At 37.3% G+C, this 27,955-nt stretch overlaps 1 protein-coding gene across 3 annotated transcripts in view; it reads right to left on the reverse strand.

Annotated features, from left to right (window-relative positions):
- The window catches only part of HBS1L (HBS1 like translational GTPase), a 98,892-nt gene extending 83,711 nt beyond the window's left edge, over positions 1 to 15,181 (reverse strand). For 2 of the 3 annotated variants that reach the window (XM_053592756.1, XM_053592754.1), the window contains exons 1-3: positions 14,948 to 15,181; positions 9,122 to 9,187; positions 411 to 536 (exon numbers count right to left, since the gene is read on the reverse strand). In XM_053592756.1, the coding sequence (XP_053448731.1) occupies positions 411 to 536; positions 9,122 to 9,187; positions 14,948 to 14,990 (235 nt within the window). In that variant the 5' untranslated portion in view covers positions 14,991 to 15,181. The remainder of the gene's footprint in view (positions 1 to 410; positions 537 to 9,121; positions 9,188 to 14,947) is intronic. The other variant, XM_053592755.1, reaches the window with a different exon arrangement.
- Positions 15,182 to 27,955: the final 12,774 nt, after the last annotated feature.

A 27,955-nucleotide genomic window follows, 5' to 3' on the forward strand; every position in this document is an offset into this window, starting at 1 on the left:
ACCACAGGAGTCGCCCAGGGACCTAACATCCTTCTTAGTAAAGGAGTTTCTGTATTCTAAATATAAACTCTAATTATAAGAGTTTATTAAACAACAGTCTGGAAAAAGTTCCTATAACAAATCATGGAAGTTTCTCTCCTATGGAAAAAATGAAAGACTAGGATAGTTTAATCAAAAATTTTAGTTACTAAGCAATAGTCATACTTAGTACAATTTTTCAGCCATGCAGTTACATACATCCTTTACACAATATACTTAATAAAACAAATTTTCCTGAAGATATAAGACATGTTTTTATCATTAATCTATACTTACTGTTATGAACAATCACAAAATTGATAAATTCTGGCGTATTTGGTTATTAATCATTTTCAGGTAAGAAATATAGATATACTATTTTTTGCTTATACCTTGATCAATTCCACTCAGTTGATGGTTAGAAAGAGAATTGGCAGACTCTTTTAGATCTTCATAATCGTATTCTTCTACAGGTTCAACAGAAGGTTTGTCACGTCGTGAGTAAATAAACTGAGCAGCTAGAATATAAAATGATCAAAGGATGCTGTAATATAGCCATTTCCCACGAACTTTTTTTTTTTTTACAAAAGTTAAAATAAAATTAAAGATTCAGATCTAGCACCCACAGTCAGTTACCCACATTCCATAACAATGGATGAACTACGTAAGACAGAATATATCATACTCAAAATCCTAGTCAAATGTCCAAACGTCTTTAACTAATTTATTAACCTTTCATAAACTTCCTTCTTTCCCCCGATCTCTAAGACCATTCTACTGAGCTTACTTTCTTAGACGTTGTTTTCAAAAACTAACATCTCATCCCTGTCTACATCCCTGTCTATTCTGCATTCCCTGAAATTTTCTCCTTTGGTACGAATAACTCAAACCATATATGAAGCTTACTAATTTGCACTATTAATAAAAAACTAAAAATGTATTTGCATAATTAATTAAGAAAAAATTAATTTTCACTTTCCAAAAATTGCTAATTTTGCCTGAATTCAGGAATTCACTGAAAACATAGGCCTTAACCTTTGAATGATTCGTAATTTCAGTCATATACTGATATTACGAACTAGTGTCATATACCTAACTTTGACTCTCAGATATCTATGCTCCACTACAATACCGGCAGTGTCCTTCTTGATATATAACTAAGCATTATATACAGTAAAACCTCCATCGTTGACTACCTGTTTACATTGACCACCTCCTTAAGATGGCCTACTTTTCATAGACCAGACATGCACCAAATGCACATTAGCAGTTCAGCAGGTCTAGCTGCTAATGTTGATCACCTCTGTATGCTGACCAGTTCGTTACAGTCCCTTGGGTGGTCCACTTACAGAGATTCTACTGTATTTTCTTAAAGGGAAGAAAGACAGACCATCAAAGTGCCAATATATGCCTGAGTGTCATAAATAAAATACAAGTGAGCAAAGGAGAAAATCATAAGACATGCCCAAGGTATTGACACTTCCACATCTACCAGATGGCTATAGAACTCAATCCTAGAAGTTGTTCAATCATGATGGAACAAAATTAAAGGACAGACATATAATATTCAAAAGGCAAGGCATTAGTTGGGGTTTTAGCTTTCTGTAAAAGCATAAAACAAATTAAGTCCATGGACTTTTGTACATGTTACCAGGAAGACATTATTTGTTTAAAAAAACTACATTCAAAATTTACAGATAATGCATAAAATTATCTGGCCTATGTGTAACACCTGCACTCAGAAGGCCACAGCATAAGTCCATTCTAATCACTGTCTATCAATACTCTTAAAGATTAGCAGGGAAGATAAAGAAGAAACCCGTAATGACATATTTTAAAAGCCACATGAGTAATACTGATAACAAGTGCCATGGAAGCAGAGAAGATGAAGTCGTCAATGAAGATTGAAGAAGTTCTAATAAAGGAGATAAGAACATGGGAAAACCTGGGAAGTGGAAGAGATCTTGAACAAGGAAAATAGAGTACAGTGGTTCTCAACCTTCCTAATGCCGCAACCCTTTAATACAGTTCCTCATGTTGTGGTGACCCCCAACCATAAAATTATTTTCGTTGCTACTTCGTAACTGTAATTTTGCTACTGTTATGAATCATAATGTAAACATTTGATATGCAGGATGTATTTTCATTGTTACAAAGGGGTCACAACCCACAGGTTGAGAACTGCTGACAGAGTAAGAGAAATACAGAAATACAGAGAGATGGCTCAGCACCCGTAGCTCAGCGGCTAGGGTGCCAGCTACATACCCCAGAGCTGACGGGTTCGAATCCAGCCCAGGCCTGCCAAACGACATGACAACTACAACCAGAAAATAGCCGGGCGTTGTGGTGAGCGCCTGTAGTCCCAGCTACTTGGGAGGCTGAGGCAAGAGAATCGCTTAAGCCCAAGAGTTGAGGTTGCTGTGAGCTATGATGTCACAGTTCTCTACTGAGGGTGACATAGTGAGACTCTGTCTCTAAATAAATAAATACAGAACAGCTGAGATAATTCAATCTCATCTACCATAACGCATGCTTCCTTAATACAAATTAGTTCATACTTATTGGTAAATAGCAAAATGATGAGGGTATATGCTGAAGATGCTTTGGTTTCTGAAACTTTTCTCTCAATACTTCAATGTTTTACATTACCATGTAATAACAACAGGCACAACCACAGAGGAATATTGTGTTTTTTTTTTTTATTTTTGGCCGGGGCTGGGCTTGAACCCGCCACTTCCGGCATATGGGACCGGCGCCCTACCCGTTGAGCCACAGGCGCCGCCCTAATTTTTTTTCAACAATGTTTTATGTTTTTAAGAGTCTTTGTAGATTTTCTTTTTTTTTTTTTGGCCGGGGCTGGGTTTGAACCCGCCACCTTCGGCATGTGGGACCGGCGCCCTACTCCTTGAGCCACAGGCACCGCCCAACCACAGAGGAATATTACGCTGTAATTGCACTGTAGTACAATCTCCTCTTGGCTCAGTTCAGCCACGTACTCTGTTTTGAGAGTCCTTACTGCCTGCCTCTCCAAGATCTATGAGAATTTTGCTTTTGCAACATTATTCAGTTTTAACCTTTTCTTACATCTCCTTCTATCAAGCATTCACCTTTTTTAATATAAAGTCCTATATTTACTAAACTATTACAAGTTAATGTATCTTAATAAATGTGCAAACATTTTTACTAAGATGACTACTATTTTTGTCAGTACTCTATAGTTTGAGTGGTCTATTCTAATCTTATTTTGACCCTTAAGTTGTTATTTTTAGCACACAATTTTAAAGACCACAAAGTTTTTCAGGAATGCATATATTATATTGTATAATCCCTAATTTGCCCCCTCTTGGGAAAGGAGACAGTAACATTGGTATTATAGTCAGCATGGCTGAACAGCAGAAAGAGACATCTTATTTCATAAATTTTCTAAGAGGACCACTTTTTTTTCACATGTTAAAATCTCAGAATTAGAGATGTGTCTTATAGTTAAATGGCATCTTAGCATTATCTAATATTTAGATTGACAGCCTTTTGTTTTAAAGCAGTCCATAAAATAATATGCCTTACAATCCATGGCATCTTAGATTTAATAAAATGTAGCAGAACCAAAAAATAAAAATTGGGCCCTTTTCCACCTGGTGATTTACAAATTGCTTTAATTTTAATAAATTATACTTAGTGTAGCCTAAAAATTACAAATATACTTTCCCCAACTTCCTTTCATGCATGAATTGTGAGGAAGAAACCTAAGACAAATGAAAATACTAAGAGAGGCATGAAATCAGATGCTTTCCTCAACAAGTTTCACTAGAAAATATTGACAGAGAAGAGGAAGTTCTCAATGTACAGGTACTCTACCTCCTAGAAGCTATGTTTCTTTGGGGTTTTCCTACTATTACCACACCACCCTCCAACCCCCTCCCCCCACACACACACATAAATCCTCCATAACTCAGAGACCTATTCTATGGCTATTCTTTTGGGTTGGGTTTACATGGAAGAGAATAGTAGGCAAAATCCTCCAAGGAATAATAAAAATAGCATCTAGGGAGGGACAAAATAGTCCAAATGTTTGAAAATGAAAAGACAGCCAAAAAGGCGAGATATAATAAAAATGGAGAGAAAATGGATAAATGGATATGTTATTCCCTAAAATTTTAAATCACAAACTTTGATGGAAGTGCCTTATGAAAAAATGGACACCGATAGTAATTTTTTTTAATTTTAGGAATTTTGACAAACATAAAAGTTAAAAGAAGTCAAAACCAAACTCCAGGAATTACTTAAAATTATTTCCTAAACACCTTAATATAAAAATCATGTGAGGCACTCACTAAAAATTAAACTTTCTAGGCTACTTTCCCTGAAAATTCTGATTTAGTAGTGCTGGAATTGATTAAGACATTTGTATTTTCAAGAATCACTCCAACCTAATTTGCATCAAGAAAGGTCAGGACATACCACCCTACAAATTTCCTACCTGTAGTCCACTTTTAGACCATCATCAGTTACCTGCCCAAACTAATGACCTCCTTACTGAAAAACCTCCAGTAAATTGACATTATAAACTAAAATTAAAAACTGTCTTCCACTGGGGCAGCAGCGCCTGTGGCTCAAGGAGTAGGGCACCAGCCCCATATGCTAGAGGTGGTAGGTTCAAACCCAGCCCCGGCCAAAAACTGCAAAAATAAAAATAAATAAAAATAAATAATTAAAAAAAAAAAAACTGTCTTCTACAATTTGGTTCCTATTTCTGTTCCTAGCCCTCTTTCCTTCAGAAATCTGCACTAATCCTGGGAGTCTCCCCGAACAAGCTACACTTACAGGTCACTGCTTAAGCAATGTTGTTTCCTCTACCTGGGATGGCATCCTTGATTCCACATTTATCAGCCCCAACCCCACACCTCCTTCCAGAAGTCTTCCAAGACACTTTAGTCAGGATTATTTTCTTCATCCACCATACTACTAAAGCAAGCTATTCAAACAAGACTTTAAACAAGCTATGTTACAACAAACTAATTTATAAACTTATTAGAATAGGGTTTTTCTTACACATAAGTTGATGTTCAACAAAAGTTCTAAATTGGAATGAAATGAAATTATTTCTAATCATATTAGTTGAAATGAAATACATAACCATTCAAATAAAGTTTAATATATACACTCTTTTGCTACCCCTACTTTTCGAAGATAGATTCAATACTTAGTATCAAAGTCCATCTATGTAAAGGAGATGTTAAAAGTTAACATTTAGAAACTGCCTTTCCATCAGGAAAACTGGGCTTAATAAATTCAAAGAAAAATATGTGCTGGTGAATTTTGTAGAGAAATTCCTGTTAATTGGTAAACTTACTCAATTACCAGACTTCATTATACCACAAGTATGATCGGCTCTTCAGTGACAGTGGTTCATTAAGACCAGAAAGTATTCTTCTAAAACTATTCATTTTTTTATTGAAAATTACTCAGAAAAAGATATCACTAAAGAGGAAAGTAAGTTTCTGATCTGCTGTTACTGCTATTTTTAAAATATTTTGAAAAATAAAAAATCCCAAGTCACATGCTTTTGTTAAAAATTCCAGTTTGTTACATAAGAAACTCGAAACCATTTATCTCCTACTTTGAAAATGTTGGTTGACTTTTTGCACCTTGTTTTTCTTTTTTGGTTTTTGGCCGTGGCTAGGTTTGAACCCACCACCTCCGGCATATGGGACCGGCGCCCTACTCCTTGAGCCACAGGCACCGCCCGAAAATGTTGGTTGACTTTTTGATGTGCACAAAAGTAACTCAGTGTCAGACTGTCCTGAAGATAAACACATGCAAGACACACCTCAAGACCTCTGAGAGACACACAAACAGGCTGTCCTCCAAAAAGCAAGGCCATAAATGCAAATTTCAGAAAAACACCCTCTGAAGATCTGACCGTGTGTGCTATTAGCTCATTACTCAAAATAAAACATTATTTATCCAGATAAGCCCAAATAAATGACTACATTAACATGCAATACTAAAGTGTCTTTGTATAATCCCTCTATGAAGTGTTCCACTCTTCTGCAAGCCATATTCGACCAACTTCCCAATCCTGTAAGACCTCAACTCCTGCAGATATTTTCTTTAATCTATTTCTAAATCTAATGCCACCACTCCTGCCCTAAACAAATGGTTCCCCATGCATGTCATAGCATACTCTAGCAGACTTGTTAAAACAGCTGCTGTACCTCACTTCCAAAGTTTCTGACTTTTGGGTGGGGCCTCCAATACTGCATTTCTAAGAAACTCTTGAATGATGCAACAGTTCAGGGACTATACTTTGAGGATACTATCCCCAAACACCTTCATCTCCTTTAGATAAATATGTATCTAACAGTTTCCTAACTAGTCTACTTACACCCATTCACATGCCACTTTTAATCCATTCTCATCATGTAAATTTTAAAACTCAAATTTAACATTATGCCCACATCGTCTTCTCAGTTCCATGAACATGCCATGCTGTCTATCATGTTTATTAGAATGTGAGTGATAGGGATAGTGCTACAAGATTTCACTTTGTCACCTATAAAATTTAAGTTATCTAGTCAACTGTGATGCTGAATTGTAGGAGCTCCAAAGGGCAAATACATAGGAGGCACCTTGGGAAATGTGAACTTACCTTTATTTCTAAATCCCTATAAAATGTCTTCTTTTGAAACCCTGAATAAAGAACTTTAAAGGAATTTAGCCATTTCTTAGCCTATCATTCTCTTCTCAGCTACATGATACCAGAGTGAAGACTCTGTAAAGCACAATTCTTTGACACCTGGCTCCCTTTTAGGATCAGGCATTAGGAGATGCTAAAGCAAAACTAGAGAGCTGAAAGAGGAAGGCACACAGTCCTTCCTTTTTGCTTCTTGTTCAGGTGTCACCCCAGCAACACTTCACCTTGCAGAAGCAGTCTGTTCCTGTAAATAGCAATTAATATCAGTTTTCAGTTTTTCTAAAACTTCCAGAAACAGCTTCAACTTGCCTCTTTAGCCCCAAATACCATGACCAGCCAGCAGGTTGGAATCCCCTCTTCAAAAGACTGAATCCCAGCTACAAAGCATCTCTTCAGAGGCACTACATCAGTCACACAGTGCCTCCCTCCCCAGAGGTCTCAGCTCACAGTACTTCCTATAAACTTCAGAGGCAAAGCAGCAAAGCAGAACCCTCACCTCATGGTCTAAGTCCCAGGTTCAAGTAGCCCCCATAAACTTCTACAATATAGGTCTCAACCTTGTCCATTTATACCCATAAGCACTAGGGAGGGTAACTGCTTATTGAAATCACTACCTTCTTAATATTTTTGGTTGCCCTTTTTGCATTTTTTGTTCTGTAATACCTGGTTAACAAGATTTCATGTTAAATCTAACAGAATATTGACTTGTATCAGTGAAACATTAAAGGAAGAGAAGGCAGGCGATGATTACACTACCTGAGGAAAGTACATGACCTGAAGAACATGCCTACAAATTAATAGCAAGATGCACTTCAGAAAAACAAGTAACAGGAGAAAAGCTGACAGAATAGATATGATAAAGACAACTTAAAGAACACCTACACCTTTATAAAGAACAATGAATTATAAAAGTCAGGAGGAACATATTTGGCTTTCAGAGGGTAAAAATGGGACTAAAGCAGGTAAATTTATAAAGGGTAATTAAAACAAGGGAGATGTCTTAGTCCATTCAGGCTCCTACAATAGAATACCATAAACTGGGTAGCTTATGTACAACAGAAATTTATTTCTCACATTCAGAGACTGGAAAGTTCAAGATCACAGCAGATTCTGCATCTAGCAAAGGCCTACTTTAGGGGTTGCAGACAGCACCTACTTGGCTCTGTTCTCACCAGGTAGGGGAGAGGGGGCCTCCTTTTTAAGGGCTCTGCTCTCATGACCTAATCAACTCCCAAATACTCTACCTCCTAATACCATCACCTTGGAGATGAGGATTTCAACATAGGAATTATGACTCAAACATTCAGACCACAGCAGAGGACACTAAAGGAAATGTTTTACATTAACCTTTAAACTTACGGAAAATGAGTTTTATGACTTATATTTATGCAATGCCTATTTACAGGCAAATTGTACCCCTCTGTACACCATTCTAAAATTTAGCAGGGCATTTTACCAATTGTATATATAGCAGTCTGATATTTACAGACAAATATATCATTAGAGAAAGGAGAGAAAGACTGTGATCAAAGACTCAGTCTTTGCCAAAAGAACACATGAATGTTTTCCTTGTACGGTGATTGAGAAGAAATCTTAGGGCACAAGAGCTAGAAGGTGCAGCTCTGATGTGGAATCATACATAAATAGGAACTCTAATCCCTCTGGGCTCCATCAGAATTCTGAACTATATGTATTCGGTTTATTTACCAAACTGTTTAAAATAGATTAAAGTACTATATAAAGGGAATCATTTCTGAAGGATAGCATAAATAAAATAACATGACACAACATGATATAATGAAATATACCATAACATAACATAAAATAAAATAAGTCTATGCATAACACTTCAATGTTTCCTAATATTCAAAAGATACTTGAGGATATAAAATTAACTGCAGCCTAACACCAGAGATTTTAGAATTTCATTATCGATTAAATCACGATTTTAGTGATTTTTCATTTTGATTAACTGCATATTGCAAAGAACATTGAAAAAAGATAAGTCTTCAGAGTTTTTTTATAATTGTTTAAAACTAAAGGACAGAATAAAAACTATTCTATTTGCAGATAAAGAAATTATTTTATACAAAAATTTAATAGAAATTAATATATAATTATCTTTGTAAATGTTACATATTACAGTCTCGTGGAATACTCTAATCTTAGAATGCCATTAATATTTACTTGATTTTTTTTATTAATATTAAATCATAGCTGTGTACATTAATGCGATCATGGGGCACCATACACTGGTTTTATAAACAATTTTTCATCACACTGGTTAACATAGTCTTCCTGGCATTTTCTTAGTTATTTTATTAAGACAATGATATTCTACATTTAATTATTTACTTGATATTTTTAAACATCAAAATCAAGGATATCAAATTATTTTTAAAAATTCACCTGTTGATGGAGAAATACAATAATCATCCTCTACAGACTGGCCATAGAGATCATCATCTTCAAAATCTAAAATAAAAACAAAGAGATAAATTCATTTACAAGTTCCTTTTATATTGACAAGTTTCAAATCTCTCCAAAAATTAATTATTTATCAAAATTAAAGGAACATGGAATATTTACTTTCCCAAAAAAATTCTAAGAATTTCACCCACAAAATAGGTAATTTACTAACATTCAATATTTATTAAGGCGTACATGACTCTTCAGTTTGTTTGGTTTTTTTTTAAAGATACATTTATTCAGTGTCATGCTCGGACTATTACATTAAGCAATCAAAAGCATGAGTGCAAAAAAAACATTAAAACTCTTTGTTGGAATGCTTTACACTTTCCATAGACCAGAAACTAAAATAACCTGTTAGACAATTAGTCACAAATAGTCCTTGAGTTTTTTGCCCATACACATGAGTACTGTCTTAAACATGTCTTCTTTGCAGCAGGCAGGCCCTGCCACCAGTGTGTTTGGCTGAGTTCACAAATCTGTTGTAACCTGTAGCTTCCCTGTCACTTCTTCCACTCTCTTCTCCTGCTAAACTTTGTTTCCTGGGAATAATTAAAACCTTCTGCCACTGCCATGGCTACTGCTGCTTCTGGAACCACCACAGCCACCTTGGTTTCACGGTTTGGCAAAGTACTGGCTACCACCACCAAAAGGGCCAGAGCTTCTACCTCCAAAATTTCCTCTTCATGGGTCCAAAATTTGAAGATTGATTGTTGTGACGGCCAAAATCTTGTAGCTTCCACCACCTACAAAACTGCTTCCATCATTACCAAATCCATTGTAGCCAACCTCACTGCCACCATATCCACCACCGCCACGCACAACCAAAGCCACCACAACCACTCAAGTTTCCTCCACGGCCAAAGTTATCATTGCCACCAAAACTGCCTTAATGACCCCCACCAAAGTTTCCAGAACCACTTTGACCTTTCTGGCTGGATGAAGCACTGGCCATCTCTTGCTTTGACAGGGCTTTCATTACTTCACAGTTGTGGTCACTCATAGTATGGTAAGTCTGAATGACCATCTTATCCACAGAATCATGGTCATCAAACATAACAAAAGCAAAGCCCCTCTTCTTGCCATTGCCTGTCAGTCATGATTTCAATCACTTAAATTTTCCCATACTGTTCAAAATAGTCTCTTAAGTAATATTCTTCAGTATCTTCTTTAATGCCATCAACAAAGATCTTTTTCACAGTTAATTGGGTACCAGGTCTTTGAGAATCTTCTCTGGAAACCACTCTCTTTGGTTCCACGACTCTTCCATCCACCTTGTGTGGCCTTGCATTCATTGCTGCATCCACCTCCTCCAAGGTGGCGTATGTGACAAACCCAGAGCTCCTGGACCACTTGGTGTTAGGATCTCTCATTAACACACAGTCTCTGAGTGTTCCCCATTGCTCAAAATGGATCCTCAGACTCTCAGTCATTTCAAAGCCCAACCCTCCAATGAAGAGCTTCCACAGCTGTTCCGGCTCTTTAGGAGACTCTGACTTAGACATGACAGCAGTAGGAAGAGAGACTTTCCATCCACAGGCAGAAACCCATGATTCGTCAGTTTCTAAGCTAATTGGGTTTTATCAAGGTTCTCCAAAATTCACCTTAAGTGATCGAAAAATAGTACAGTGGAACCTCCATTGTTGACCACCTCTTTAAAAAGACCTTATTTTCATAGACTAGACATGCATTACATGTATGTATCAGTACATAGGCCTAGTTCTTTATGTTGATCAGTTTGTTACAGTTCCTTGGTTGGTCAACTTAACAGAGAGATTCCACTGGAGACTTTACCTCTTTCATGTTTACATGGATGGAGCTGGAACATATTCTTCTTAGTAAAGTATCCCAAGAATGGAAGAAAAAATACCCAATGTACACAGCCCTACTATGAAACTAATTTGGGACTCTCACATGAAAGCTATAACCCAGCTACAACTTAAAAATAGGGGGAAGTGGGAAAGGGGGGGGTGGGTAGAGGGAGGGGAATCGGTGGGATCACACCTGTGGTGCATCTTACAGGGGTATTTGCGAAACTTGGTAAATGTAGAATGTAAATGTTTTGGCACAGTAACTGAGATAACGCCGGAAAGGCTATGTTAACCACTGTGATAAAAATGTGTCAAATGGTTTATGAAGTGAGTGTATGATGCCCCATAATCATATCATTGTATACAGTTATGATTTAATAAAAAAATTAAAAAAAAAATGCATTGAATTGTCTTTCCAGTGTTGACAAAAACCTGAAATAAGTCATGTATCCATTTTCTTTCTTCAAGTGCTTCTCTATAACCAAAGTACTTCTCTTCCATAGGACTAACACACACTGTAGATCGTGAAAGTAATTTTTCTTCATTTAGACCTAAGTAACCTCTAATAAACCAGCTTACCCTAAATTCCCTTGTGCTCACTCCCAACTGACTAGAATATGCTCTTTGACCAGATTTTCCTAGAATATTTCTTTCTTCTAATCACTTTCCTTGAAGAAGCCATTCCTAACCACTTTGGGTAAAAGTGCAAACATGCCCTCCACCCCAACCTTTACCTTCAAGCATATTCCTCCAATTTACAGTATTGTCCTTAAAGAACTACATCTGTTTCATTCCATAAGCCCATCAGCTTCCTCTGGGTAAGACTCAGTTTAGCCAATTACCTGGCACATATCTGACACTAAATTAATATTTATTTTGTTACAAATTAATGTACCAAACTTACTAAAACTAAAAATCCAAAAGGAACACAAATAAATTTACATAACTGTATTTACTCATTCATTCAACAAAAACATGTCTAAGACACCAGCTCACTATTCAGCACTTATCAAACCTAAAATTTGACAAGGAACACAGACAATTTAAAAGCATGTGACAAGTACTGAGTGAGGTGGCTAGAGAAAGATCTCCAGAATATAATACCTGGGTATTAGTTACACTAATTGTGTGTAACTACCCAATCTAGTTTCCAAAGGATAGAATCAGCTCATTTCTAATGGTATTCATGCAGCAAGAAATGCATGCTTAAAGGCTGCGACCAAACACTTTTGGCAGAAAAATATTAAATAAGTGCTACTACTGGATAAAAATAGTAACACATTATAGTTACAGTGCAACATTCAACAAATCACTAGATCATAATCATAAGTTATGATTATAATAATTTATTAGCAAATAAATGAGAGGCCATTCACAAACAAAATATTTTTAGAGATTAAAGAATGTTTTTTTAACTTGGTCAGTTTGTCAATACTGAAATTGACCCTGAAGTGCTACAATATAAAAAAATAAATATTTCCTGTGATTTTTGTTAAGTGTTTTGTTTCCTCAACAAAAAATCTTAGAGTATTTACCAAATCTAAAGAACATTGTGCCAGCTACTAGAGTAAATATAAAATCAAAGTATGGGGCTCGGCACCTGTGGCTCAAGCGGCTAAGGTGCCAGCCACATACACCTGAGCTGGCGGGTTCGCATCCAGCCCAAGTCTGCCAAACAACAATGATGGTTACAACCAAAAAAATAGCCAGGTGTTGTGGTGGGTGCCTGTGGTCCCAGCTACTTGGGAGGCGGCGGCAGGAGACTCGCTGAAGCCCAGGGGTTGGAGGTTGCTGTGAGCTGTGATGTCACAGCACTCTACCCAGGGCGACAGCTTGAGGCTCTGTCTAAAAAAAAAAAAATCAAAGTATAGATTTTTGCCTTCCTGGAGCTTTTAAATTAGTAGCTGAGGCAGTCATGTAAAGACTAAATTACAGAGAAAAACAAAGAGGAAGTTAAACACAGGAACCAAAAGCTCTTAGAACACCTAAAGAAGTTATATTACTTTTGAGAATTTTTAAATTGCTATTCTGAGAATCCACAGAAGAAAAAGAGTACCTAACTCAAGGGGAGAAATAAACAGAACCCTGCAGATAGAACTTTTATAAATAGGAAAAGAGGGTGAACCTCCTTTGCTACGGAGCAGCTTGGTTATGATGTCACCAATTGTTCCAAAGAAACATGACTCTGATCTCAGGTGACCAAGCTGATATTTACCACTCACTCACATAAACCTAGCATCTCTCCGCCATGAAGCATTCCTTCGCACAGACACCCTGTTTAAATTCCCTCAACTTAGTATGAATTACGTATTCTCATTTACAAAGTCATACAAATCATTTTGTCAGTACTTTTTGTAACATCTCTATGTTACTTGTATTAGCTGCTCCTTTTATATTAACCCCAAATACCTTACTGTCAGTTCCCAAAGCTTAGAAGAGTACACTAAGCACTCAAATACGATTGGTTGAAGAAATAAGAGATTATTAAAGAAATGACTAGTAATTAGGCCTATCGTGTACTTTATTTCATATTTCCAAAAATATTTTCCAGTCTAAAGCCATTTCTCAGGTGACAGTGGTCCACGTGCAATACCCACATCCACTGCAATAATTATTTAAAAGGGCCTCCATTCTGGGCGGCGCCTGTGGCTCAGTCGGTAGGGCGCCGGCCCCATATACCGAGGGTGGTGGGTTCAGGCCCGGCCCCGGCCCAACTGCAACCAAAAAATAGCCGGGCGTTGTGGCGGGCACCTGTAGTCCCAGCTGCTCGGGAGGCTGAGGCAGGAGAATCGCTTGAGCCCAGGAGTTGGAGGTTGCTGTGAGCTGTGTGAGGCCACAGCACTCTACCGAGCGCCATAGAGTGAGACTCTGTCTCTACAAAAAAAAAAAAAAGGCCTCCATTTTAAAGTGAACCTCAGGAAATTAACATGCGCTAGGAGGACTGGGTCACATCCCCTCCACTATGGCTAGGGCATACTGATGTACTAATCTATTGAGGGTGCCAATGATTACCAGCAATATACTAGGCACTATATGCTCTGCACTTTACAAAGCAATAGATCTTTAATGTATTCCTCTTCTGCATTAGTTCATGTTTGTTTATATTTTTAGCTTGTATAAGGTTGATGCCTATAATTATCCATTGCAGGAAGAAAAGACCTGCTCCTCCTAAAACTAATTCCAACTTTTTTTACCTCGTGGAGTTCATATGCATTTTTTAATTTCATTTTTAAAACCAGAAAGTCCTTTTCCATTCCCTCTTTCCTTTAGTACTGCTACTTGATTCCATTTTAAAACACATTTATATCCCACATTACCAGCCAGAATTGAGTATACACCTCAAGATCACCTGATGGACATATTCTTTGGCTCTTTTTAATGTGTGTCTATGGTACTGTCACCTAAGTTTTCAATTTGAAATTCATTAAAAGATAAATTAGCTCAAGCTAGGTTCTGTCATCGAGTGTGTATGAACATGCACAAAGATTTATCACATAAATCAAACTCACAGTTACAGCAGGTCACCTGAATGTAAACATTAAGTTAATCTGTGTTTTGCAGATAAGCAACGTTTCGTAAGCATTTCTGAAAGGGATTTTGAGGAAGAGGAGCTAGAAGCAGACACGTGAGTGCCCGTCCTGAGAGGAAACAATGGAAGAGGTGACAACGCTTACATGCATAACTATTACCGGATCCCAACCTCACCAAACGTCCTTCCCATACGACGCCGTAAGACACCAAACTCTCCCCCCAAGAAAATCACAGAAAGAAATTAAGACTTAAAGTAACGCCATTGGGTGGCCCTCAGATGTCAGGTTATTTTTCTCAGCTGGGTGTCTCCGAATTACAGCCTGGCACCACTGACTAGGAACTCTCAGATCAAAGTGGATGCCAACGGGCTGAGATGCCAGCTGGAGCAGTGAATATAACGTCTCGCTATGTCCCTGCCACCTACCTTCATCATAGTTATAGCCACGGACATTCCGATGCCGGGCCATGGCGGCAGAGAAGGCGTTTGCCTCAGTCCCTTCCAAAACACCCCGTTTAGATACCGATAAGGCGCCAACTGCGGCCTGAACACCACGTAGGCGCCATCTTGGCTTCCGGCAGGCCTCTACTCCGAGCGTCTGCGCACGCGCGACGACTTATCCACGCACTGCGCGACGGCAACCTCTCAGGGTCACAGGCCGCCTCTCTTCTGGCGCATGCGTGCTGGGAAGCGTTTAGGCCTGGCCCCGCCCACAGGCGTTTGACTGAAGGAGATTTTAAACTGGGGAAAGTCGTCCAACTGGACTTTATTGGTTTGTGCCAAACGTTGCAAGCTGGGTTCTTTGACCTACACCAGTGTCCCGGATTATTTTCCAAATTGGTTTCTAAATCTTTTGAAAAGGCTGTGTGCTTAATAAGAGCAGGGACCTTGTTTTATCCAATTTCATCTTGAAATTTAGCTCACCATAGACAGTCAACAAACTACTGTGTAAATTTGATATTAGAATTTGTTCATACTTTAAAAGTTACTTTTAAATAGGTTTATATAGTTAATTTGAGAAGTTGGCTACAATAGATCACTAATGGTTTCGTGCAATTCATGGCTTTATGTGTGGGGTGCTGCATTATTAATACCTCTAGTAAACAACTGTCATCAGCACTTAGCTATGTAAACAAACGGTTTTAGCTGTGTAAATGATCTTTACCAGCATCATAAAGAAGGATTCACAAGGCGTTCAATGAACACATATTTGTGTGTAACATGCTGAATATTAAATATAGCTTTTTAGACGTAGCCCTGGCCTTCGGTGGCAATGAGGAATGTTGTTACATAAATTTATAACCTTGTATTAAAGACCCTCATTTCTTAGAACATAAACTTAATAATGCTATGTATAAAACCAACCTCATTAACATACTGAACAAACTACTCAGTTGTAGCTTGTGTTTTTGAAATGATACTTACATGAAAGGCAAATGTCAAATTCCAGAAATGAATTAAAAGCTTACTCAGCTTTTTATTACCCACAGTAGAAAGAAATAATAAGAGTAATATAAATTTAATTCATATCTGTAAGTGGCTTGGATTGTAATTTATACATTCATTATGTCTGACTACCGATTGGTTGTTCTGCACTATCGTTGCTCTTTAATGTAGCTCCAAGACAAAATTTTATACAAAAACAGATAGTTGCTGATTTTATATGGCTTAAGTGGCTTTTTATTTTATACTTTCAAAGGCTGTTTCTTTGTGAAATAAAAATAATACTAACTCAGACTTGTAAATAATAATTTATCTGTGTAAGAGGATTTACCACAGATCATAGTAGATGCATAAAAATATTATTAAAATATTGTTGGTGGGACTGCAAACTAATACAACCTTTTTGGAAGGAAGTATGGAGAAACCTCAAAGAACTCAACCTAGACCTCCCATTTGATCTTGCAATCCCATTACTGGGCATCTATCCAGAAGGAAAAAAAGCCTTTTATTATAAAGATACTTGTATAGGCTGTTTACTGCAGCCCAATTTACAATCGCTAAAATGTGGAAACAGCCTAAATGTCCTTCAACCCAGGAATGGATTGGCAAGCTGTGGTATACATATACCATGGAATATTATTCAGCTATTAAAAAAAAAGGAGATTTTGCAGGGTTTGTAATAACCTGGATGGAGGTGGAACACATTATCCTTAGTGAAGCATCACAGGAATAGAGACGTATGCATCCTATGTATTCAACATTGATATGAGGACAATTAATGAAAATCAATGATATGGTCGGGCATGGGGTAACGGGTGAGCAGACAGAGAAAGACGGAGGGGGCGAGGGTAAGGAAAAGAAAAAAAAAGAAGAAAGAAAATAGTGACTAATTCTCACATAAATTGGATTTGATTTTGACTAAAGTACATTACTTAAACATTAACTTTTACTTCAACTTGTTAATATGTTGTTTAGGATACAGGATACTACATCCTCATTTATATGTGAATTATGTTTGTAATTTCCCCTTTATAATAATATATTTTTTCCAATTTTAATATCAGGTGTATCCAGATTAAGTAGAATGATTTTGAAGTATTTCTTCTTTTTCTATTGTCTATAAGATTTGGCATGATCTATTTTTTGAAATTATCTTTTGTCTTTATTTATAAATATTAGTTGTCTATTCTTTGATACTTTGGGAAAAAAATAATAAGTAGTTAATTGATGACTCCATACTGAACCTCAGAGTCAAAGCATTCTGTAATAGACATACTCTTATCTGACAATGTGAATGTTAGTTTCTTTGCATTACTATCATTATTATTATTGCTTAATACTTCATTGCAGCAATCGTCTGATTTCTTTTCTGAATGTGTTTGTCTTCGTTCATTCTTTGCAAGGTTTTTGTTTCTGGTCCCTATTGTTATCGCTGTTAAATTTTAAGCCTTTTTAATTTTGGGAAGGCAAAAAGTAGAAACCTAATGAACACATGTATATGTGAAAATAAACGCAATTAAAAGGAAAAAAATACTCATATAATAAAAATATAGTCTTGAAAATTGAAAAAAAAAATTATTATTAAAATAGAAATGGCAGCTTCCACTCCACTGTAATTGTCAATTACAAGGGTAAATACAACTTGCTGAGATATGAAGTGAATGAATTATAAATTGGCCATGAGTAAACCAAGGAGCCAGAATAAGACATTAGTTCTGCCTGAGAGATAGTATTTAATTTCCCTCTGGGTCAACTATAATGCACTCCCTTAAAATTGGATTTCAGTACAAGTTTTTCTGCTTTCTGTTTGTTAACGTTGTAAAAGAAAAAGCAAAACAAACAAACAAAAAAAAAAACAACGAAAAACACGGGACTGTCCCCCTTCAAGGTCCTTGTTTAAAAAGAGGTCAAGCCTGGAAGCTGGGTCATGCAATACCACTTTCCAAATAAATAGCTTTTATTGTAGAACCTCCACAGGTGACGACCTCCCTACATTGCCCACCTCCTTACGTTGACCTAAAAGCTATGTAAGAAGGTAAAGTATATGTATGTATCAGCACAGTAGGCCTAATTCCTTATTTTGAACACCTCCATATGTTGGTTACAATCCTGTGGGTGCTCAATTTACAGAAGTTCTACTGTGCTAACATTATGCATCAGTCAGACCTCCAGGAAAGGTAAAAGGCCTCAGGACTAAATTCACAGATCATTTATAAGGAAATGCTTTGCTGGCTTCCCATAAATAAGGACATATAAATTATAACTTTAAGTCTGCAGTCTGAGTGTAGCTTTTAAAATGAAAGTCTATTAATTCTACACTACTTATGTTGATTACAAGTTTATCTATCCAGGCACAGAACACAGACAAGATCAGTCATTCTTCCATCTCTCCAAGCATATTTACATAATTGGTCCTTCCATTGCTCCCTTTTTTTCTCAAACATTCATCTCATGTAAAATGTAGATTTCTGGGGGCCTCAAAGAATGTAACCATTTGCCTCACTGCCTTCCCCACCGCTGCTCATTTTTCTTTCTTTCTTTTTTTTTTTTTTGTGACAGTTTTGGGCCAGGGCTGGGTTTGAATCCTCCGGTATATGAGACCAGCACCCTACTCCTAGAGCCACAGGCACCGCCCTGCTGCTCCTTTTTCTTTCTGAAGACCAACTCCTTTTAAAAATACTGTGGTTGGCCAGGGCATAGTAGCTCATACCTGTAATCCCAGCACTCTGGGAAGCTGAGGCAGGAGGATCCCTTGAGGTCAGAGTTCAAGACCACTCTAAGCAATATAGTGACACTCTGACTCTACGACAAATAGAAAAATTAGCCAGGTTTTGTGGTCTGTGCCTCTGGTCCCAGCTACTTAGGGGCTGAGGTGGGAGGATCCCTGGAGGCCAGGAGTTTGATGTTGCAGTGAGCTATGGTGATGCCACTGCACTCTAGCCAGGGCAATAAAGGTAGACCCTGTCTCAAAAAAAGAAAAATTACAGGTGTTCCCAAACTTTGGCTTAATAAAACTCCATTGATTAAGATCTTTGCTTTGGTCTCTTACTTTGGGTTGTCACCTTCTATAGGCTTAATTTCTTAATTTGTAAACTAGATATACTAAAAATGTATGTCTTCTATTTTATAAAAAGCAAGCACTGTTTAAAAACAGTAGCTATTACATAGTAAGTCCTGAATAAATGGCAGGCCTCTATCCCATTCATTAGAAACTTTTATTTTTGTTTCTCTAGCAACCTAATGTCTCAACTTTAAGTATTTGCTAAATGGATTAATGAATAAAAGAAAAGAAATATAGGGATGTTCTCTTGTTAAGAGCTAAAGTATCATAAATAACTGTGTAAATAATTCATTTTTATGTTGATTTGTGAAAAAATTATGAGTGAAAGTAGCATAACTACAGTATGGAAAAAGTTTAACAGCTTTATTGAGCTATAATTGACAATAAATTGTACATATTTTAAGTACAATTTGAGGCCATGTGCAGTGGCTCACGCCTATAAGCCTAGCACTCTGGGAGGCCGAGGCAGGTAGCCAGACCATCCTGGTTAAGATAGAGACCCCATCTCTACTAAAAACAGAAAAACTAGCCGAGCATACTATTGCATGCCTGTGGTCCATACTAGGGAGGCTGAGTCAAGAGGCTTGCTCAAGCCCAAGAGTTTGAGGTTGCTGTGAGCTATGATACCACAGCATTCTACATAAGGTGATAGGGTAAGACTCTATGTCAAAAAAATAATTAAGGTACAATTTGATAAGTTTTTGACCTATGTATACACCAGTAGAATGATCAGCTCAAGATAGTGAACATATCCAGACTCCCAACATTTCCTCAAGTACCTTATATGCAGAATATAAGATCTCACATCACCCAAGACTCCCTCCTGACCCTCATGGCCTCCTCACCACGGAGCCTGGCAACAAATGATCACTTTTCTCTCGCTATAGGTATGTTTGTATTTTCTAAAATTTTATATAGAGGGAATCATATAGTATGTTTTCTTTTTTTAGCCTATCTTCATTCACTCCACATAATTATTCTGGGATTCAACTATGTTAGTGCGTTAATCAATAGTTCATTCCTTTTTATTGCAAGGGGAAGTCTACTATTTGGATATACTGCAATTTGTTTGGGGAATTCCAGTTTATGAATACACCACAATTTATTTTTCCATTCACCTATTAATACATATTTGGGTTGTTTTCAAGTTTGACTACTACAAATAAGGCTGCTATGAAGACCCATAAACAAATCTTTGTATGGACATAAACTTTGAGCTCTCACGGGTGAGGATCTAGGAGCAGAACAGCTAGATGATATGACAGGTTATCTTTAGCTTTCTAAAGAAACTGCCACATTGTTGTCCAAGTGGTTGTAACATTTTACAATCCTACCAGCAATAATAGCTCCATTTTTTCCATATCTTTGCCAACACTCTATATGGTCTAAAAATGTGCTTATTTGGCATTTCTATTTCCTCTTTGGTGAAGTGTTTGAGTCTTGGATGGGGGTTTGTTTTCTTATTTTTTAATTTGGAAAGTTATTTTTATATGCTGTATCTTTTATGAGATACATGCTTCAGAAATATTTTTCTTACTATGTGACTTACCTTTTCATGCTCTTAACAATGTCTTTGAATAGAAGATTTTCGTTCTGATGAAATCCAATTTATTTTTTCTTTAATGAATTGTGCTATTGTTGTATCTAAAACTCTTTGCCTGATCCAAGGTCACTAAATTTTTCTCCTAATTTTTTTTTTAATTTTTTTGAGATAGGGTCTCATTCTGTTGCCCAGACTAGACTGAAACTCCTGGACTCAAGAAATCTTTCTACCTCAGCCTCCCAAATATCTGGGACTATGGGCACACACCATAGTGCTCTGCTCCTGGTTTTTGTAATAAGTTTTACAATTTGGGATTTTACGTTTAGGTTTATGATACATTTTCTGTTGATTTTTGTATATGGTGAAAGGTTTAGATCAAAGTTCACTTCTTACATATGGATATTCTCTTGTTACAGCACCATTTGTTGAAAAGAAGGTCCTTTCCCCCATTGAATTCCATCAGAATTTTATAAAACATCACTTGTCTGATATGAGTCTATTTTTATACTGTTGCTATCCCAATGCACTGATATGTTGATCTGCTGATCTAGCTTCACACCATTCCCATACTATCATGATTAATGTAGATTCATAAATCTTAAAATTAGTGTTAATCCTCCAACTTTGCTCTACTTTTCAAAAGTTCTCTTAAGCTATTTTAGGACCTTGAAATTTTAATATGAAGTTTTAAAATGAGGCTATCAACTGCTGCGATTACTCCTTCTGGGACTTTAACTAGTATTTTGTTGACTTTTAGATGAATTTTGGAAAACTGACATTTTAACATTGAGTCAACACAAGCATATCATATGTCTCTCCATTTATATACATTTTCTTTTATTTCTGTCAGTGATCGTTTCTATATTTAAGTCACTGATCTTGCGCAACATTTGAACATTTCATTTTAAGTATACCATATGTATTTTCAACTCCTGGCCTCAAAAAGTCCTCCAGCCTTGGCCTCCCTCCATATGTATTTTGATGCTATTATAAATACTATGCTTTAAAATGTCAAGGTAAAGCTATACACTTAAACAATTAAAATTAACAAATTAATTAGCATTATCAATCCCAAAATTATATTTTATACATTATATAATTTATGTAAAATTGCATATATGATTTTTATATAACATATATAATTTATATAGAGAAAAATAAAAAAAAATTAGCTACATTAGCACAAAAGTATCATCCTGGGTAGATTTACAAAAAAAATCATCACCAAGTTATAGCTTTCATATGAAACTTGAAACAGCCCTACATGAAACCCAATTATAGCCCAAGAATATGGGGAAAGAAGGAAAAGGAGGGGAGGGGAGAGGTCAGGATGGGCAGAGGGAGGGTGATTGGTGGGACCACACCTACGGTGCATCTTACAAGGGTACATGTGAAAGTTACTAAATGTACAATATAAATATCTTAACACAATAACTAGGAAAATGCCGTGAAGGCTGTTAACCTGTTTGATGAAAATATTTCAAATTGTATATAAAACCAGCACATATTACCCCATGATTGCATTAATGTACACAGCTATGATTTAATTAAAAAAAATCATCTTAGGATACCTAAGGTAAGTGTAAGGAAAGATGTACGAAGCCTAAACTAAAGCTAGAAAGCATTGCTCAGGGAAATACAGAAAATCACCTTAAATGGAGAGATTATACTATGTTCATAGATTGGGAAAGTCAGTATTACTAGGTTAAATAAAAGATATATCAAATTCCCCCAAATTAATCTGCATTCAATGATATGCCAATCAAAATTCTAGCAGGTTTGTGTGTGTGTGGAAATTGACAGTTATATTCTGTAATGTAAATAGAGATGCAAAGACCTAGAATCTCAAAAAAAGAGGCAAGTTGAAGGATCTACACTCTCAAGTCAGACATTGCAAATTATATATGTATATGTACATATCGTATCAACACAGATGACTCTCATAGACGTTATATGAGCAAAAGAAGCCAGACCTAAACAGAAAGTGTTTGATTCCCTGTCCAGTGGTTCTCAACCTTCCTAATGCTGCAATTCTTACATACAGTTCCTATGGGTTGCAACCCACAGGTTGAGAACCGCTGCTTTAGATGAAATTCTGGAGCGAGTAAAACTCCTCAATGACAACAGAAGTCAGAATGGTGGCTACCTTGAGATGGATATTAATGAGTTTGGGGACAGAACTACAGGGAGCTTTCCAAAGTCCTAGACATGTTCTATAAACTCACCTGCATGAAGATTATAAGATTTTACACTTATAATGGCATATGTGGCTGGCTCCATTAACTACTGTTCTATGGGCACCAAGCCTATATTCTATTTTCTATTCTAACAATTAACCATTTAGACTTAAAAATTTTCTGTTGTTCCTGAAATGGCACTACCCTTGGTAACTTACTTAAATACTCATAGAGGTTTGGTAAATAAATTATACTGACTTCTGTACTCAATAATTATTACAATGAATTGAAGAAATTGATCTTAGTCATTAAGAAAGGATGAGTGAGAAAGGGAGGATAGTTGTAATTGTGACATATGACAAAAGTTCTAGAATGTTCTAAATAGGTGTCTAGGAAATATGGCTTATGCTACAAAGTATACTATAAAATGTAGTACAGTGGATGGATTTGTGAAAGATCCTTTTTGGGGGTCCTCTAGAGTTCTTGATTTTTTTTTTTGAGGATTTGTGATCATATGTTGATAACTTAAACGTATTCATCTTTTTTTTTTTTTAAATTTTTGGGGATTCATTGAGGGTACAATAAGCCAGGTTACACTGATTGCAATTGTTAGGTAAAGTCCCTCTTGCAATCATGTCTTGCTAAACGTATTCATCTTGATGATTGCTGGCAAAATCTGTGAAATGTATAAACAGATGACTTTTCCTGCTGATCTTCTAAATTTTAGAACCCTCTATTATATAAGAATATAATGATATTCTTATATGTATTTCTTGATGGAATTTCCCTTGACTTTTCTCACATATTCCTCCTTCCTTTCTTTCCTTCTTTTTTCCTTACTTCCTTTCTTTCCTTTCAAGGCAGAAATCCAACTCAGTGAAAATTGGCACAATCCTGTAAACACATCCTTCATCAAGACAAAACTTTGCCCCCAAAGGACTTGGGGCCATCTGGGATTCTCCGTTTGACAGAAGCGTTGACAATATAACCAAACAAATAAGAAGGTATTCAGGGAAGCTGAAACAGATCTTCAAAGAAGACTCAGTGGGTGATTTTTAATTTCTGTGTGGTATTATGGAGCTTAATGTAGAACATATCAAAACCTCAGAAAGGTGATGGCAGGGTCATGAACTTCATAAGGCAGAGTGACTCCCTGCAAGAACAAAACAGCAGTCAGAGAGCTCTGTATTGAAACATGAACTGCTAAATGGGGAATACCAGCAAAACATTAACACCTGAGCAAAACCTTCCTCCACAGGTAGACTCTTTCATCAGTCAATCCTAGGCTCTCTGGCTGTCAAGCACTTTATCATGAAATATAATAATACACATATTTCAGGAGTTCTTTATGAGCCTCACTTTTTCAAAGGTTCATGTTGTTCTAAATGCTCTAGTAATAATATATTAAGTCCTCCAGCTTAAAATCTTTCAGTGGAACCCCATTACTTACTAAATAAGTCCAAACCCTTACAAAGATATGAGAGTTCATTATGATGTAGTCGCTTGCTGGTTTCCCATCTCCCCTGACCTCTCTACCACCCTACCAAGGCACTCTATCCCACAGTTCCTGCTTTTATGGTTTCAAGTCCAGCCATGTTCTCTCTGCCTCAGGGCATGAGCACATTCTAGTCTTTTGGCTATGTCCATTTCTCTCCATGTCTTCTTTGTTGCTCAACAGAGCCCCACTTGCACCACATATCCTATGACACCTTCCTTGAGTGAAGAATCAGCGTCCCTGCTCTACGTCCTTGAAGCATACTGCTTGTTTCTGCTATAATATATATTAATAATACTCGAATTTTCTTCCCCAACTAGGTATAAGTTGGGGAATACCACTTCCCCAACTAGGTATAAGTTTCTTACAGGTAGAAGTGTTCTAGTTTATCCTGTATCTTCAGCATCCAGTATAGTGGCTGCCATAAAATTGGAATAAATAAAATAAATTTTGTCGAATGATGGTTAAATACATTTATGACATACAAATTAGATATATTTGTAAAAAGAAGTTCATGACTTGGGAGACATTAATACCAGTACGATTCTAGAGAAAGAAACTGCAAGGAATGAGTGGGGGGGTGGTGGGTGAAAATGGAAGGAGGCCAGGAGTAGAAATTTCTAGATTAAAAGGAGTCTTATTTATATTTAAAAGAAATAAACACATATATCCAAACCCAAATGTGTACATGAATGTTCATGACAGCATTATTCATAATGGTCAAAAGTAGAAACAAGCCGGGCATGGTGGCTCATGCCTCTGATCTCAGCACTTTGAGAAACTGAGACAAGAGGACTGCCTGAGCCAGGAGTTTAAGGCGCCAGTGAGCTGCGATCACCCCACTGCACTGAAGCCCGAGCAACAGTGTGAGACTCTTTCACACACACAAAAATAGAACAACTGAAATGTCCATGAATGAATAAACAAAATGTGGATACCCATAGAGCAGAATATTATTAAGCAATAAAAAGGAGTGAAGTACTGGCTCGGCGCCTATCGCTCAGCGGCTGGGGCACCAGCCACGTATACTGGAGCTGGTGGTTTGAATATAATCTGGGCCTGCCAAAAAACAATGACAACTACAACCAAAAAAAGAATAAAAAAAAAAGCCAGGCATTGTGGTGGGCATCTGTAGTCCCAGCTACTTGGGAGAGACAGAAAGTAGGTTAGTGGTTGCTTAAGGCAAGGGCTGGGAGTGTTGGAGGGAAATGGGGAGTGACTGCTCATGGGTGGGGGATTTCATTTGGGTGATGGAAATGTTCTAAAATTAATTGTGGTAATGGTCACACAATTCTGTAAATATACCAAAACCCACTTTAAAAACTGTATACTTTAAATGGATAAATGGTATGGTACATTAATTATATATAAATAAAGTTGTTTTTTTTTCTTAAAGAAAGAGTCTTCTTCAGTCAAACTTAGCCTCTTTCAGATAAGTATCCAGTCCATTTGATGGCAGAGAACTCCACACCTGAGAAAAATGGCTGCAGTGAGAAGCTCCTGTAGCTTCCATATCTTGGAGGCAGAGGAGAAACTTCTGCCACCATGGCAAGTCACTGTAGTGGTTACAAGTCCTGTTCTGACATTTACCATCTGGGTAATCTTGGGTCAATTGTTTCTCTTCTCAGTACCTTAATTATCACACTGTAAATGGAAGACAAAAATTGTTCTACCTGAAACAATCAGGATCTGAATGGCTTAGTTCCTGAAAGCACCCGGAGCAGCAACACTTGTATTCTCCTTCAGCCCCAAGGACTTCCTCTGTAGCAGAGCAGGTTCTATCTGGGCCTTGAATGCTATGAATGGGGTGAGTCTGGTTTGGCGTGTTGGTGCTGACGTCACCACCAATCCCCGTGGGCTTTACCACTGCCTCAGTTTTTACGTCAGGTCTCTTGGTCCAGCAGAGCTTTTAGCACTTTCTTGCCCCTTGGTAGGACTGACTCTCAAGTGTTTCTCAGCTCCCTGCTGCGTGGAACACGCAGTGAGTCTGCTCACAGTCACTGCTCTCATCCCTGCCCTGCTAATACTGTTCCATCCTCCTGCTCAACCCTCAACACCAGATTCTGCACCATACCAGGGGGAGACTTTTTTGAGGAACTCGTAGCCTCTCCAGGCTCTATTCAAAAGATCAGATCACAGATTCCAATATTCCCAGATTTATCCAACCCATCCAGAAATTTTTAATACAATAGCTCCCACTCTGGTCGAAAGAACTATCATTTTTGAACAAAATATTATTTAAGAAAGAAAATCCAGTGGGAGTTCTTCAGGGAAAAGATGAAATATCTATTTCCTAGGTTCATCCTGGTCTGAATCCGGACTTGCCAACTATAGATCACTAGTGTATGCACAACTTCATCTAGGATCTATCAACTGTCTATTTCCGGGTATCATCTTGAGTACTCCCTATGTTGTACTTCTCAGGGGCACATACATAGCTACAGGAAAGAGGTGTCTCCACAGTACACAATGCTCCCAGGCACCAGCGAAATATCAATGACAAATCAAAGGGCAAAGCATTTTGAAATCCCAAGGGAAAATTCAAAGCAAAGGAAATTTGCTAATCAAATTTAAAACAGAAAAAGCATAAACATAAAAGGTAGGCTTTGAAATGGTAAACCATAAGAAATCATGTAGAACGGTGAACTGTCTGAGGAATTTCCCTTCCTCGCCCTGTCATGCTCTACCATCTTTGAAAAGCCAGAAGATGAACTCCAGTGTCAATGTATTGTTTACAAACCTAAATCTAGAAAAACTCGAGAAAAAGAGTAAAATAATTTACATCAAAACCACTTAAGCTACTTGAGATGGTTCTCATTAGATAATCTTAAGGACAAGTTGGAGAATTGGAAAAGCAGAAGGGAGGTACTTGTCCCCTCCTCACTGCAGTATGTGAACAGGGTTGGAGGTTTTGCTCATCTTGTAAAACTAGGGTATGGGTCAGTTACACAACAGTGCTGCCTGTTTATTGAGCCCAAAATTTGCAAACTATCCCGTAAAATTCATTAGCAGTTCTGAAAAAAATCATACTGGGAAGAATCTACTTGATACTGATTGCTTTTTATATAATTTTTCCCATGATAATTTAGAAGATTTTGGGTCTTTCTTTCCATTTCTCTCAGGAAACGGTTCAATATGACTACTCATTTTTTCTTATACCTTTATATTTTCCTTATTTCCTAGCTTGTAATTCTAGGGAATGTCTTAACTAGACAAGAGTTACTTTTGACTCTGGTTAAGGCACATTTAATCACACTGATGTAAGTGGAAGGTTTATAGCTTTGTTTACATGTAGAGAAACAGAATAGGCATTAGTCCTCTTGAAGTAGAACTTAGAGCGAAAATAAGTTCTATAGATTCTCATCATTTTACTAAAATATCCACACCAGTAGATCCCATGCAATGCAATCTTCGTACTGTTGTGCCCAGATCCTGAAATCCCCCACAAAGACCACCAGGGAGCTGAGTCTGATGCAAAAGCAAAAGGGCCATTTATAGCAAGTTCGAACTCGGGCTCCCAGGGACTCCGCTACAATGGATCCAAGCCAGGAGCCCCGGGCTCTGTAACAGGGGTGTTTTTATAGTATAGCACAGCAAAGTAGGTGTATACAAGTTAAACAAAGGGACTGCTTCTGGGTTGGCTGCCACTGGTCCTGCCATATGGCCCACTCCAGAAGGCAGTTTCTGATTGGACACCGATGACTCAAGGAGGAAA

This window comes from Nycticebus coucang, chromosome 5 (assembly GCF_027406575.1).
Source record: "Nycticebus coucang isolate mNycCou1 chromosome 5, mNycCou1.pri, whole genome shotgun sequence".
Lineage (NCBI taxonomy): Eukaryota > Metazoa > Chordata > Mammalia > Primates > Lorisidae > Nycticebus > Nycticebus coucang.